We start from the raw sequence: 15,355 nt of genomic DNA on the forward strand, positions 1-15,355 counted from the left end.
TTTTTTTTAAACCTTCTCCACCTCAGAGCTTCCAGATACTGATATAATATAGCATAACATAACATAACATAACATAAAAATATATAAGAGTTTATAGGAACCTGACTTCTTTGCCTTCTAATAGAAATGAATAAGATAATCATAATATTGTTGGTCAAACTTATTACGGGCTACACTGATTTAAAATAAAAGGTAGCTTAAGTTGAGGGCAGGGGTTGTTGCCTGCTTGGCCATTTTGTTGCACATACATTGTTTTAATTGAAAAAAAACAAACAACGTGAATTTAAAAATGCAAAATTGAGTTTTTCTTTTGTTTTCTTTTTCTCATCCAGGGGAAAGAACATTCTAATTCAGACATTGCCCATACAGTGCCTCTCAGAAAGGGAACCTAAACACACATATCCAATGTGTGCACCGAGAACCATTTAACCAGGAGTTAACAGTACCCTGACTGATGGTTACAGCAGCCTCCAAACAGTGACCCAGATAGCCCTGCCTGGAAGACTTTCCTACAGCCCCTCAGATCCTTGGAGCCACTGTGCTAGAATAGAAAGTCAAGGGAGATGCCTCAATATTCATAACCATTTAAAAATAAATGAAGATCTTACATACCTAATATATATGATATGTATGTATGTATATGTTATACATATATCTTGTGTATCACATGCTAATCAGTTCCACGGTTCCATATTTCCTTTATAATTTTTTTTTTTTGGTGAGGCATTTGGGGTTAAGTGACTTGCCCAGGGTCACACAGCTAGTAAGTGTCAAGTGTCTGAGGTTGGATTTGAACTCAGGTCCTCCTGACTTCAGGGCTGGTGCTCTATCCACTGAGCCACCTAGCTGCCCCCCATATTTCCTTTATAATTAACAGTGGGACTGGCAAGCAATGTGACAACACGAGGCTTCTGCATCATTCAAGATGAGTTTGAGACACTGGAAAATCAAGTAGAACAAAGCTGCGTGTTTTGGAGAACATGATGAAGTTCAGCACTGTAACAAGACTCTCCCTAAGGCTCCTGAGGACTCCTATTTAACCGCATTGGAACAAACAAATAGTGGTGGATTTGAGGGCTGATGAAGTGTTAATACTTACCACTCCTTATCATAGTGGAAAAGCAAACTGAAAATAGTCCATAAAAGATTGGAAGGAAGTGGAATTTGGTGCTGTGTAAAACCAAGCTTGATTGAACAGGGACTGATTATGACAAGACCGTATTTCTCCAATGGTTCTATTTCATTAAAATCTGGGGGCCACTTGCATTTCCCATGTGATTGTTGGAGACTGTTCACCAAGAGCTCTACGCGAATATGGAAATGGAAACACTTCTATGGATATGCTTATACTCTGCTTTGGACAAGAAAGCTAGTTGAACACTAAGAAAAGCAGGCTTCAATATTTTACTCTCAGGACCTTTTTGTAACAGGGCTACATTTGGCAAACTGCTCACAAAAGAAGACTGCACGTTTTAACAGCCACTGAATGCTCCTTATGTGTACATGTTTTTTAATAATAGCAGAAGAATCTCTGAGCAAATGTAGGAAACCTAGATTGCCTAGGGTACTGTATGCTCTGTATGCTTCTGTCTTTGTTTTTTTTTTCCCCCCCAGCAAGTCAGTTACCCCCTTTCCTTCCTTGGCCTAGTGACATCCCCCGCTTTCAAAAGAAAAAAAAGATGACTTACCTTTTTCATGGTGGCAGGTTAATAATGTTCTTATAATATGTCATGTATTGTACTTGGTGGTCACTGGTAGTGTTAGGGGGGAAAATGCTTTATATACCTCTTCCTCAGTAACTCTTTCAAATGCAAGTTTTCGTGGTGGGGATTAAGGCACATAACAAAGGATCTTAAACCATGCAGTGTAAGCAATTAAAAATGTATTCCACAGATATAAATATTTTCTTTCCTTATTGCTGTGACACTATGTGTGATGGTAATATTTCTGAGAGTTTCAGATTTTTGCACATATGATTTTATGCATTATCAAAAGTTACTGCTGCCTTGAAAGAAAATGTTCTGTGAAATTTTTTGCAAAAGCTTTACTAGGTTTTTTTTAAATTGTGACATTTTGTAAAGGCAGGAAATGGATTAAAACTAGCATGCTAAATATATTTTTCAAAAGAAAAAAGCAATAATTTTACATGTACAGAAATTATCCTAACCTTTAATACTGGTGAGAGCAAGTTTACTTAATACAGTAATGGACTAGTGCAGTTTTTTTGTAGTAAATGGGCTTCTGATACAAAGATTTGTTTAAAAAAAAACCAACAGCAACAAAAACCCTAAAGTGTGGTTTTTCTGTTCTAATGATTTGTTGAGTTTTTATAATTATTATAATTATAATTATTATTATTAGACAAGGTTTGGTTCTGGATTCTACTTGTTATTGGTTTTGGATTACTTGACAGTTCATCTTACTTTGCAATGCTTGCAACAATGCAATGTAACTTGCTAGTGTATTTTTTTTTTACTTATTTCCCCTCATATCCCTACACCAGATGTGTACCAGAATTCTCTGTAGTACTGGTATAATTAGGAATGTCTGTGCAAATACTTAGAAGTGACTGTAATTGACTGTTTTGTAAAATTATTTTGAGTGAAGTTGCATAGACACATTCCACTGTTCACCTGTTCTGTTGATTTATGTTTGATCATCCTTTGGGGTTCATTCTAGCGATAATTTTTGCTTTTCTGGGTCCTGTTTCCTTGGCTTAAAGTAAATGGTGACAATTCAGGAATGCATCAAAGCTAGCTGCTTAGCCCTGTTTGCTTCTCTATGTTTTAGCTATTAAAAAAAATTATTCTGTACCCAAAGTGACACAAAAGTGTAGTGTACATTTGTGATTTTTCAGAAGTGATATGGAAAATCCTAATTAATATTTGGAAATTAAAGCTTCTTGGTGAATCTTCCTTCCTAGAGTGTCTGACAGAGAAAGAAGAGGAAAATGCTGTCACTTCCATTACCAGGGCACTAATCAACAAAGTTTACAATCAGAATTTAGTTACATAGAGAACAACAGTAGGGGGAAATCAGTTTAAATAATTATATGCTGTGTATGGTGCAGAAATCAGATTTTCACTTAATTAAACAAATGTGTGGGGGTTGAGTAACCCTCCAAGAATGCCAACCTCAAAGACAAGCTGTTTTCAGGAATGAAACTCTGGTTTGTACTTTTCCATTTAAAAAAAAATATCAATGCTGTTGTATCACTTCATTAATTCATTTCTATAAGTTTGACCATAGGATTTCAAATGATTTGTGTTCCATATTTATTTAGCAAATGATCAGCATTTTAAAAAGAAATTGCAATTTTAGCATGATATACTTCTGTAAACCATCTTCTGACTGTTACAGACTTCCTACTACCTCTACCAGAATCTACCTTTCCTTGCTATTTAACAGGATTTTTTACAGTGTTGCAGCCTAATGTAACTTAGACAATAAAGGGTTTGATTATCTATGCTGCAGATTCTCTGTGTATCTGCCCTCCTCTCCTTCTTATCATTCTCCATTCTCTTTTTCTTTCTCTCTTTCCTTTCTCTTTCTTTAACTACCTTAAGGAACACTTGAAAAAAATTGCTTTCCAAAGACCTTTCAGGATGTTCATACTTGGTGCTATTTCTTCGTCTTTATAATGAATATATTAGGTGAATGAAAGTCAGATGCAAAGTATATTTTCTTACAGATAATCTCTTCCATTTTCATGTTTCTGTTTGCATTTCCTGGAAGTCTTTATGTCAAGAGCAGATAAATAAGTTCCAGGATGGCCAAAACAGAAGACAAATTACTGAGCCAACTGCTTTGAAAATTATTTATTGGTGAAAGCAATCCACAACTAGTTTGTCTCACTGCTTTAAAGCCCAGAAAACACCAATTTCCAGGTTATGGTGGCAGGAAACAAACAATTTAGATTTGGGATCTGAGATTTAAAAATAACTTGGGAAAGCTTTTAAATTTTATTGTTGTAGAATTCATTTTCTGATTTGACCAGTAGGTCATTCTTTATTGTTTGTTTTTTGTTTTGTGGGGCATTGAGGGTTAAGTGAATTGCCAGGGTCACACAGCTAGTAAGTGTCAAGTATCTGAGGCTGGATTTGAACTCAGGTCCTCCTGAATCCAGAGCCGGTGCTTTATCCACCATGTCACCTAGCTGCCCCCCCAGTAGGTCATTCTTTAGTAGTAATCAATTATATATCCGGTTTTCCTAATTTGTGTAGATAACTATAGATTGAATGAACAAATGAAAAGGCATTTATTGCTTCCTGTATGCCAAATACTATATTGTTTGCTTGGGATACAAATAGCGAATAGCACCTGCTTTTCGAGAAGCTCACACTCTAATAGGAAGAAGACATCACAAACAGGAGGTTTTAACTGTAAGTCAGGTAAAAAAGCCCAATGGACAAAAGGATGTGTAACAGCAAAACGGATGGTAATACCACCTCTTTCATGAGTTATTTCCATTGACAATGTGTTTTCAATTCTGAACAATTTGACAATGCAAAGGACTGGTGCTCAGAACTTTTTTTGGATGGGAATGGAGGGGTGTTCAGTGTAGTTGTGGCTACTTGGGAAGTAGGGACTACATATGTACCTTTAATAGGACTGTAGCCTTTGGCATTCAAGTTAATAGCAAATTCTTTCTTTTTTCTCTGGTGACTTTTCAACATCATGACTAAGCTCTATTATATCACTGCAGTTTAGATGATGAATGAGAGTGTCCTCCTGGATCGAAGAAGGTGAACAAGATCCTCATTCTGCTTGGAAGGGCAATTTACCTATAGGAAATCTGTGGTTAGATTATTATTATTTTTTTTTTGGTAACATTCTCGGTAATAAAAACCGAAGTAGGGCAGTTGGGATGTTGTAGGTGGAGGTGGACTGTGGCAGTACTTTCCCCCAGTTTCACCATTACTGAGAGAGAGTGAGTTCTCTATGATGTTTTCAGATTACTGAGTTCTAAACCCAGAAGAGCACATTCACTGGTAAAAATCACAAGCCGACTTTAAGTGGATGACCTTCCATTGAACAATGAACTTCCAGTTAAGTCACAGCTCTTATTTTAGTTTAACTGATGCCAGAGAACTCTGTAGGGGAGAAAAGATTAAAAGATCACTTTTTCCAGTGAAAAATGACCACTTTTCTCCTACTACCCTTGCTGAACATTTCTACATCAGTAAAATACAGAATATTACAAAATATCAATGCAATTATTTTATACCACTTATAATTATAGTTTATACTTTTTTATTCTTCAATTTTTAAGATATTGTGGAAGAGATTTATGATTCAGATAGAGATGAGGCTAAATCCTGTCCAACTGTGAGATTCTTTCTATGATCCATATTAGAAAATGTGACTAAGATTGGGGAATTGTACTTCTTTTTTCTTTTCTATTTCCAGAAAGTAATGTGTTTTATTGGTTAAGTTGTAAACATGACAATAATGTTTAGATAACAACTCCCAAAATTTGAGGGAAATACAAATATCTTCTCTAGATAATTAGAATTAAAAAACAAAACAAAACACCTCAGAATTTTTTTTAAAGCCTCAGAATTTGTCCCAAAGTCACTTCCAAGGTGTCTCGTGCTGCAAAAAAAAGTGCACTTGCTGCCTTTGTATATTGATTGACATCATTGGCTTTTCTTATGCAAGTCTTACTTCTCATAGCTTTACCTCAAATAGTCAAAAGTCTCGGTAGGTGACTCTTAGACTAAGCTATCTTGCAAAGTACTGCAATAGTTTTTTATGTGTTTTGAAATCTTTGGGCCACTCCACTATACATACTTGTATTTACCTCTGTTGTGGCAGCATAGTTTAGCTCTTTTTTTTTTTTTTTTTGTAGTATACCTGGATCCCTCAAATATATTGTCTGCACTTGTCGATCAATGGATATACCCTGGAATGGTCTTAGCTATTCTTCAGTTAGATTTCTCTAATTAGCCAGAATTTGGGGGCAGAGATGAAAGTGAATGAAGCATAGAAAAGTGCTACCACAAGGACTCTCTTAAATGAAAAGATTATAGATTATATTTATCTCCCTCTCCTCTCTCCCCTGCCCCAAAGAAAGAAAACGGCAAAAAGCACTTTCTCAAGGCAGCTGACATCTGACCAAAGAAACCTTTTAAAGTGTCAATCCATTGGGATAACTGACAGGAAATGACTTGTTCCTAGGCTGAGGTTCTCTTCTTCCCAGTTTCCACAGTGCTCACAGCACTCTCTAAATAATCTTAGTGGTTTTCTGGAAGAAAGTGTTTGGTTGTTTTTCTCTTATTTACCAAACACCCAAGAGTGAACCATGCAGTGTGTTTTTTACAGTACATATTATAATAAGGAATTGTTGGAGCCTACTGGAAGGAGGTTGGGAAATGGCTGTTCATAACATATGGAAGTTTGTAGCATAGTATATTGGTGGTGAGATATTGGCATTCTCCAAATCTCAAACAAAGTATAACCAATATTCATATAAATTCATATATTTGTGGTGCCTGGATCTCTTTCCCCCTGACTTATTGTACATCATAAAAACAAGGGCAATGGTTTGTTAGTCCTTACTAAGGCATTCCCAGTTCCTAATTCTTGTGATTCCCCTATTACTTTTTTTTTTGTAAATTTTGTTTTTGGGCAGGGCAATTGGGGTTAAGTGACTTGCCCAGGGTCACACAGCTAGTAAGTGTTAAGTGTCTGAGGCTGGATTTGAACTCAGTTTATCCACTGTGCCACCTAGCTGTTCCCTCCTCTATTACTTTTAAAGGTAAGTTATTCTTCAACGGCTACATAAAGTTTCTTTTTTTTTTTTTTTTTTTGGTGAGGCAATTGGGGTTAAGTGACTTGCCCAGGGTCACACAGCTAGTAAGTGTTAAGTGTCTGAGGCTGGATTTGAACTCAGGTCCTCCTGAATCCAGGGCTAGTGCTCTATGCACTGCGCCACCTAGCCACCCCCATAAAGTTTCTACTAAAGAAAATGTGAAGTGCCAATGCTACTTTCCTATGCAACAATCCCTTGGTCTGTTGGATTTCATTAGCCAGTTGATTCAGTGGAATGGCAAAGTCCTTGAGGGAAAAATCCTGTAAGCACTTCATGTGACCATCCTAGATTCCCACTTCTTACATAGACTGAAAAGAAGAAAGATTGTTCTTTCTACCACTCTTTACTAAGGTGGTTATGGGGGTTTCTATTTCTAATTTGCTTCTTGAAAAGGACCTGTGAGAGGCCCTGGATTCATTTCAATTAAACAGAGACTGATAACGCATTGATTAATAATTTACTCTGGTAGAAACTGCTAAGATCAGAAATACAAATATAAGCAAGCAAGATAATCTTAGCTTTCAAGGAGTTTACATTCTGATAGGAAAAGACAAAACATAAATGTATAAATTGGTGCTAGAAAGGGGGAATAGTGGGGAAAGAGGGTACTTTGTGACATAAGACTAATAAATTGCATGGAGGTTGAAGGGAGCCAGGGATAGAGTCCAAATTTTACATGTGGTGAAAATTGTCAGAATTCTGGGCCATGGTTGGGAGTCTCAAATACATATCGAATGCCTACAGACCTGTGCTAGGAACTTTAGGGAATAAAAGAATGAGTAAGACATGCCCACAGTTTGAGAGATAAGAGAAGTGCAAACTTGTAATAGGCAAGTGTATGTGATAGGTGGATTTCTGATGATAAAAATATTTACTATGGGGGAGGGGGTTCAGTGATGGGAAATACCATATTCAGTTGGGGGAAATCAAGAAAGACTTCTCAAAGGAGGTAGTCTTTGGTATATGTCCTAAAGAATGGGTTCTACCCATGAATTAGCTGGGAGTGCAGGCAATTTATTCCAACATTCATTAAGAGTGCTGTATGCAAGGCACTGTTAGATGTTACAGGATGCAAACAACATGAGCAGAAACACTGAAGCACTAAAGTGTTGGATGTTTTTAGTGAAAAGTGCGTGGTCCAGCATGCTTGCACTGTAAGGGTATATTTAAGGTACTGTTGAGAGAAAACTGGAAAGATAAAATAGGGGTCTTACTGTAAAAGACCTTGACTGTCAAGCTAAAGAGTTTGGATTTAATCCAATAGGAAAAGACAAGGTGGGGTGTGATTTAGAAGTCATTGAAAGTTTCTGAACAGTGGATTGATACAATCTGAGGTATCTTTTAAGATGTTCATTCTGGTGGTACTGGGCAGAATAGAAGGGGAATTGAAAGAATTGAAAGTGGTGAGACTAGACCAAAGTTTCTTAAACTGAGGGTTGCAACCTCATATGGGGTTGTGTAATTGAACGTGTGGATTGTGAAAAATTTGGCAGTAAATGTTTGATTTGTATACCTGTTTTATATACCTATATACCCAGGGTTGCATAAGAATTTCTCAGGTGAAAAGGGGTCATGACTGGAAAAAGTTTAAGAAGTCCTGTACTAGACTACTGAAATCACACTTTCAAGAGGGTTTGAGCTAGAAGTTGAAATGGAAAGGAGCGTGCAGATTTAAGAGGTATTTTTGAGGTGTAATATACTGGATTTAGTGACATTTCATTTGGAGGGTGGAGAGAGAAGTCAAAAGTGATTCAAGGTTTGCAAACCAGAGTAATCAAAATAGTGGTAATGACATGAACAAAAATAGAAAAGCAGCCTTGGGGAAGAAAAAATAAAGTTGAATTTTGTTTTTATTGAATTTGAGGTGCTGGAAAGACAGATATTCAATGGACAATTGGAAATATGGATATTAGTCTGAGAATAGAGGTGAAATTGAAGTGTCCAAATAAAAGCAGTAGTGAGGCTATGGAGATGGATAACATTAACAAAGAAGAGGAAATACAGAGATAACATATCTCGGTCAGAACCCAGAAAAATTGTTTACATTTGAGGGTCCCAAGAAGCAAGAAAAGAAAATGGTGAAAGAAATAGACAACCAGAAACATACCATGTCATAAAAGCCAAGCAAGGGATGATATTCAAGAAGGGGTGATCAATACTATCAAGTGATAGAAAATCTATGAATGATGAAAACTGAGCAAAGGTATTGGTTGTAATTGTCATTTGTGGTCATGAGAATTCAATGAAAAAACCACTAATTAAATAGCTAATATGTACAAAGCAATATTCTAGGTTTTCGTGACAGATTTTTTTTTCTTTTAAAAATGAAAGCATTCCTTTCACCAAGTAGCTTATATTTTGGAGAACATTTCAAAAAAAACGGTGGGAATTGAAGCCAGACTGTTCAGAAGGTCATGGGATCATAGCCTTAGAATTGAAAGGTTATCAAGGCTTACTCCCTCATTTTATAGATGAAGAAACAGGCCCAATGATTAGCTGAAGTTCACCCAGTAAGAGTCTGCGGCAGGAGTCAACCCTGTCTTCCTGACTCCAGATCCATTATTCTGAGGAAATTTGGTGGTTAATGGAAAGTGGCAATTTGAAGCCAAATGGAATGGTGGAGTCAAAGGAAGGGTTTTTGTTTTAATTAGGGGAAGTTTGCAGGCAGGGAAAGGTGGCACTAACCATGGAGAGAAAATTTAAGAGGGAGGGAATAATTGGTGAAACAAAGGCAGAATAAGTGGGAGCAGATGATAAAAAGAGGACAGTTGGGAGGATTTGTCTTGGAAAGGAGGGGAGACTACTTTTAAAACAGGAGGGAAAAAAGTGAGGTGAAGGTACAGATGCATTGACATCAGTTACATCTTAGTTCCTGATTCTAAGGAACACCAGGTAAAACAAGCAAACATTCACTTACATATGAAGCATGATAAACGTATCAGAGTGGTTGGAAATTAAAACAGCTATAAATAAAAGGTAATAACCTGTAATGAACAAAAATGAAGGTCTTGAAATAAATTCCCAAGCTTTGATTTGGGGGGGGGGGCGATGAGGGTTAAGTGACTTGCCCAAGGTCCCACAGCTAGTAAGTGTCAAGTGTCTGAGACCAAATTTGAACTCAGGTCCTCCTGAATACAGGGCTGGTGCTTTATCCACTGTGCCACCTAGCTGCCCCATAAGCTTTGATTTTGATATAAAATCATCCAGTTCCAGAACCTCTGAGTAGGGAGGAATCTCAGAGGTTAATTAGAAACCCCCCCCCAATAGAACTCATTTCTATAACATCCCTGAAAAGTGATCATGTAGCTTCCACTTGACCTCTGCTAATAGGTACTTACCGCCTTCCTGAAGCAAAGCATTTCCTCTTTGGCACAGCACCACATTTTAGGGGCTTTTCCCTTAAACCCAAGGCAATCTCCTTTTCTACCACTCTTAGTCATTGCCACTGGTTTGGACCAGCAGGCCCCAAACTAATTTTGATCTCCCTTTCACATAATAGCTTGCAAATGCATGTTGTCACTATCTTCTCATTTCCAGGCTAAACATCCCCTGATTCCTTCCATTGATTCCAATATGGACTGGTCTTGAGTCCCTTCCATTTGCTGATTGCCTTTCTCTAAACCTGGGGTTCTTGGGGGATAGATTTCAGGGGTCTATGAATTTAATGGGAAAATATACCTTTATTTTTATGAACTAAACTTAATATAAAAAACCTCATTTTTTTTCTGAGAAGGGGTCCATAGGCTTCAGCAGACTGCTAAAGGGGTCCATGATATCAAAGGAGTTTGAGTCTCCCCTCTAGAAAGCCTCTCAGGATTGTCACTGCCCTTCCTAAAGTGTGGTACTCAGAACTGACCCCAAAATTCTAAATGGGGTGTGGATGAACTCTCACCTTCCTCAAACTGGACAGTTTGACTCACAATGCAACCTTATTTCGTCATTTTCTGGGTATGCCATGTCACATGATTGACTCATATTGAATGGGGAGTCCATTAAAACCCCCAGATATTTTCAGATGACCTGTCTTTGGTATGCCTCTCCTTGTTTGTCAAAATGATTCATAAAAATTCTAGAGTAGGACTTTAAACTTAGCTCTATTAAATTTCATTTTTATGAGATTAGTATAATAGTTCTAGCCTACTGAGATCTTTTGTATCTTGATTCTGTCATACAGTGTTTAAGATATCCCTTTCAGCTTCATGTCTTCTGCAAATTTGATAAACATGCTACTCATGTCTTTAAGTCATTGATAAAATGTTGAACAGCATAGGACCAAAGACATTCCTGGGCACTCTGATATAAGCTTCTTTATGGGTCCATATTTAAAAGTAATGACTTTTTAGTTACAGTCATTCAACCAGTGACAAATTCATGTAACTTCTATAATTGAGCTCACATGTTTCCATCTTGCCCACAAAGATAGTATGAGGTACTTGACCAAATGCTTTGCTGGAACCAAAGCACTCTATGTCTCTAGAATGCCCTTGATCATGTGATAAAATAAGGGAATTTGTCAGACACCCAGGGGTCCCACCTGAATGATCTAGTATTGTTTGAGAAACTTGAGATAATTAGATATAGGCCACACTTGGCCTGCCCTGAGTGATTTATACCATGACATCACCAGGGGGAACCAATCTTGGTCAAGCAACTTGAAGGACTTCCCTTTTGGGGGAGGGGGAGAAAAAGTAGAAAAGGAGAACGCTGAGGTTGGGGGCTCTCTTTCCTGTTGGTGAGCTTCCGAGAGCGGACTGGAGAGGGGCTGCACAGTTGACTCCTATAGAAACTATGGACCCCAGGTGGTAAGTTAATAGAAATGAGGCCAGCTCTTTGAATTAGCTGAGCTGGAAGCAAGTTTGGGGATTGAGTCAGTCTTTGCTAGAGCCAGGGAGCTTATCCATTTTTCCCTTTCCCTATTTCCCTGTCACTGACTTTATTAATTTCACCTTTGTTATACATTTTATTCCCATTAATAAAACCTGATTTGTTTATGGAAAAGAGGCTGTTAATCTCCTTTCTTATTGGCCTGGACCTAGAGGGTCCCTCATTATTTTCTGAACCCCAATATTACAGTGAGCCACCCAGTTAACTCTCCCCATTTTAAATTTGGCCCCTACAATCACAAGTTATCAAATACATATATTAAGGACCAGGGATTTCATTGATTTGGTAAATCCCTTTACTTCCCCATTAGATTGTAGGGTCCTTGAGGGCACTGCCTTCTTATTTGTATCCCTAGTGCTTAACATACTGCTTGGCACATAGTAGGTGCTTAATCATTGTTTATTGATTTGATTTGATTTTTTTTAATTTGATTTTTTTTTTTTTTTAGTGAGGCAATTGGGGTTAAGTGACTTGCCCAGGGTCACACAGCTAGTAAGTGTTAAGTGTCTGAGGCCGGATTTGAACTCAGGTACTCCTGAATCCAGGGCCAGTGCTCTATCCACTGCACCACTTAGCTGCCCCTATTGATTTGATTTTAATTGATGAGCATCAGAATTTACCCATAACTTACAGTTTTCAAAAAATTTCCTATGGCTCAGTGAGATTAAATGATTTGTTCATGGTCACTTGGCTACTAAATTGCCTCAGCTTGAACACAGGCCTTTGTAATCCCAAATACATCAGTTATCCACCATGCCACATTGCCTCAGCACTCTTGTGACTGTAAAGAATTGTGTTATTTGAGGTTTTTATGCCTCTCTGCGCACTGGCCTGGGGCTCCGCAAACCGCACAGTGCTCTACCCACTGGTTGTAGCCGTTGCCATGGTGCTGGCACCTCATGTCATCACCACTCACCCACTCACCAACACCTATATAGGCCTGGCAAAATTATAATGATTGGAAGCCTAGTGAGGGCAGTCATGTGACTGTCAGAGTGGCCATCCCACTGGCTGGGGCTGTGTGGGGTTTTTCTGGGATTGGGGGAGGAGAATTGGGCATTCTAGCTGGATGCTGGAATGACAGGAGGTCTGCTGCGTATTCTCAGCTGATTCCTGGGCGGTGGTATTTTTCAGGTATTATAATTTCCCTTTCCCCATTTTATTTCCTTTGCCTTGATCCTACTGATCCTGTTTGTGTTTTTTTTTAAAGTTCATTCTTGTTAAAATGAATCCTGTTCTGTTTTGAGGGAGGCTGCTGGTCTCCTTCCTCGCCCCAATATTGCGGCAAGCCACTTAGCTAACACTCCCTAATTAAAAATTGGTCCCCACATGACCATAATAATGATAAAAAAAATGGAGGTTAGATTTGCATGACCTCTTCTCTTTTTAAAAAAATTCTTTTATTTTTAATTTTTGGAATAAAACAAGTATTTCCATAACATAGTACAATACAAAGATGATCACAGATGAAACTGCAAATATCCTATGCACAACCTGCTATTCTTTTCAAATATACAACAAAATTATCATGTAAATTTTTTTTCTTGCTGCCCTAGAAATTGCTACCATTAGACACAGGAATCTATTGAGCAACTGACTGGCCTACCGACTGACTACCCCCCAGCCCCTCTCTCAAACTATTCTATATATCTAATGATCAGTTCTTTCTCTGGATGAAGATAGCATCTTTCTTCATGTGTCCTTAATAGTTCATTTGGTTACTTATAATAATCAAAATAACAAAGACGGGATGCTTCATGAACTTCTCTGTCATCCTTGTACAGGTGCCACACTAATCTTTTCTGTATTGTTTCAATTTTAGTATATGTGTTGCCAAAGCATGCACGACCTCTTCTTAATCCATGCTGTATTTCAGTGATCATTGCTTCTTTCTAAATACTCACACACTGTCCCTATAATAACAATACATTCTAGCATTTTCCCAAAAATCAAAGTTAAGTTCACCTATTTATAGCTTACAGATTCCCCTTTAGCTCCTGTTTGAAAATTAGGGCAAGTTTTTCTTTCTATAGTTTTGGAGGAGGTCTCCTATTAATAACTCAACAATTACATTTACCTGCTCCTTTAGTACCTTGGGTACTTGGATATTTATCAGCCTGGTTATTTGAATTTACTGAAGGTAGTCTGGTGCTTTCTACTATGGCCTTGATTCTACTGATCTTCAAATGCCTGTTAAATATTTTTGTCCTTTCCTCCTGTTTTATGATGCTTGGTTTATCATTTTGTTCTAGTCTACCATTGTGCTTGGCAGAAAAAAAAAGTATCCCCCTCCCCGGAGTAATTGTGCATTTTTTCTATTGTCCTTTATCTCATCTTTTGAAGTGGTTATATCCGTTTTTATCTTTGTCTTGCCCCAAACAAACTTTTTTGTTGTCCTTTGCACTCATCACCTAGTCATCTGAGCTTTAGTACTCCTCACAATATCCTCCCAGCACTGTGTAGACTTTGTTCTTCATTCTCCATTATCTTTCGGTAAATTCATCTATACTTATCTTTTATAATCCAGATTGGTTCATGAGATCCTCATATACTCAGATTGATCTATCTGGATAGCTACCCCATTTCTTTTTCATCACAACTGCTTCTTTTTTGTATCATCAGAGTTTCATTCCTGATAGTTTCCATACCTCTTAAGCTGATTTCTCCAGAAGTATAGTACATTTGAGCCTAATTCCCCTTTCTTTTAATCTACAATATCTGGCTTATTAGGTATACATAGGCGATTTCCCCCCTTGCTGTCCCTTTTCACTTTAAAGTCCTCTTGAACAGATAAATATATATTTTACTAGCCTTTGTTGAATGCAATTCAACAACAATAAAATATATATAGCCAAGAGGTTACCATGCCTATATTTTAAACTGTAAATCCCTTTATCAGACATGAGCTCCTTATTTAACTGCTCACTTCATCTCTTCCTTTCTTTTCTGAAACCCCTAACTTTGATCAGCAGCAGTTTGGAAATTACTGTCTGTGTTCCTGAGGCCAACAATTGTCAATAAACATTTATTAAGTGTCTACTGTGTGTGGGATGCTATGCTAAGGGTTTAGGAAAGAAAGGCAAATAAAGTCCCTGTCTTCAAGAGGTGCACATCCTTGATGGGGTTTGAAACAAAATGCTAACAACTATGTTTGAACAACACATACAAAGGACATATTGAAGATACTCATAGAGGGAAGGCCCTGCTATTATCAAGGGGGCCTGAGATCTTGAAGAATGTGGGATGTTTGTAAGACTTCATAAATGCTATTAACATTTGCTAGGTTCCTTCAAGGTGAGGTATTTACTTGAACAGTGGTCATCAGGTTTGATAGGTGTGGGGAACCTTCTGTCATGTCTCAGATACATGATCTGAGATGTTGCTGTTTGTCGTTCGTTCTCAAAGAGGGCCATGAAATTGGAGTGATATGACTTGCAGTGAATTGAATTTAGGTGAAGCAGGGCTGTGCAAAGGCACCAGCCTCATTCTTTTCCCCTGGAGCCATCTGGGCCCAGTGTCATGATATACATCAGGACTGGAGATGGCCCAGGATATTTAAATCACTTGGAGTCAAGTGACTTGCCCAGGGTCACACAGCTAGGAAGTGTCTGAGGCTAGATTTGAACTTGGGTCCTCTCAACTTTAGGGCCACTGCTC

General features: G+C 37.9%; 1 protein-coding gene and 1 non-coding gene across 5 annotated transcripts in view; one reads left to right on the forward strand and one right to left on the reverse strand.

Moving 5' to 3' along the window:
• Positions 1 to 1,896, forward strand: part of ZNF516 (zinc finger protein 516) — a 150,952-nt gene extending 149,056 nt beyond the window's left edge. For all 4 annotated transcript variants that reach the window (XM_043976690.1, XM_043976694.1, XM_043976692.1 and 1 more), the window contains one exon: positions 333 to 1,896. In XM_043976690.1, the coding sequence (XP_043832625.1) occupies positions 333 to 392 (60 nt within the window). In that variant the 3' untranslated portion in view covers positions 393 to 1,896. The remainder of the gene's footprint in view (positions 1 to 332) is intronic.
• An 11,541-nt stretch (positions 1,897 to 13,437) lies between these two features.
• LOC122737666 lies at positions 13,438 to 13,544 on the reverse strand. Its single transcript, XR_006354475.1, has one exon. It is a non-coding gene; the product is annotated as a U6 spliceosomal RNA (small nuclear RNA).
• Positions 13,545 to 15,355: the final 1,811 nt, after the last annotated feature.

Source organism: Dromiciops gliroides, chromosome 1 (assembly GCF_019393635.1).
Source record: "Dromiciops gliroides isolate mDroGli1 chromosome 1, mDroGli1.pri, whole genome shotgun sequence".
Lineage (NCBI taxonomy): Eukaryota > Metazoa > Chordata > Mammalia > Microbiotheria > Microbiotheriidae > Dromiciops > Dromiciops gliroides.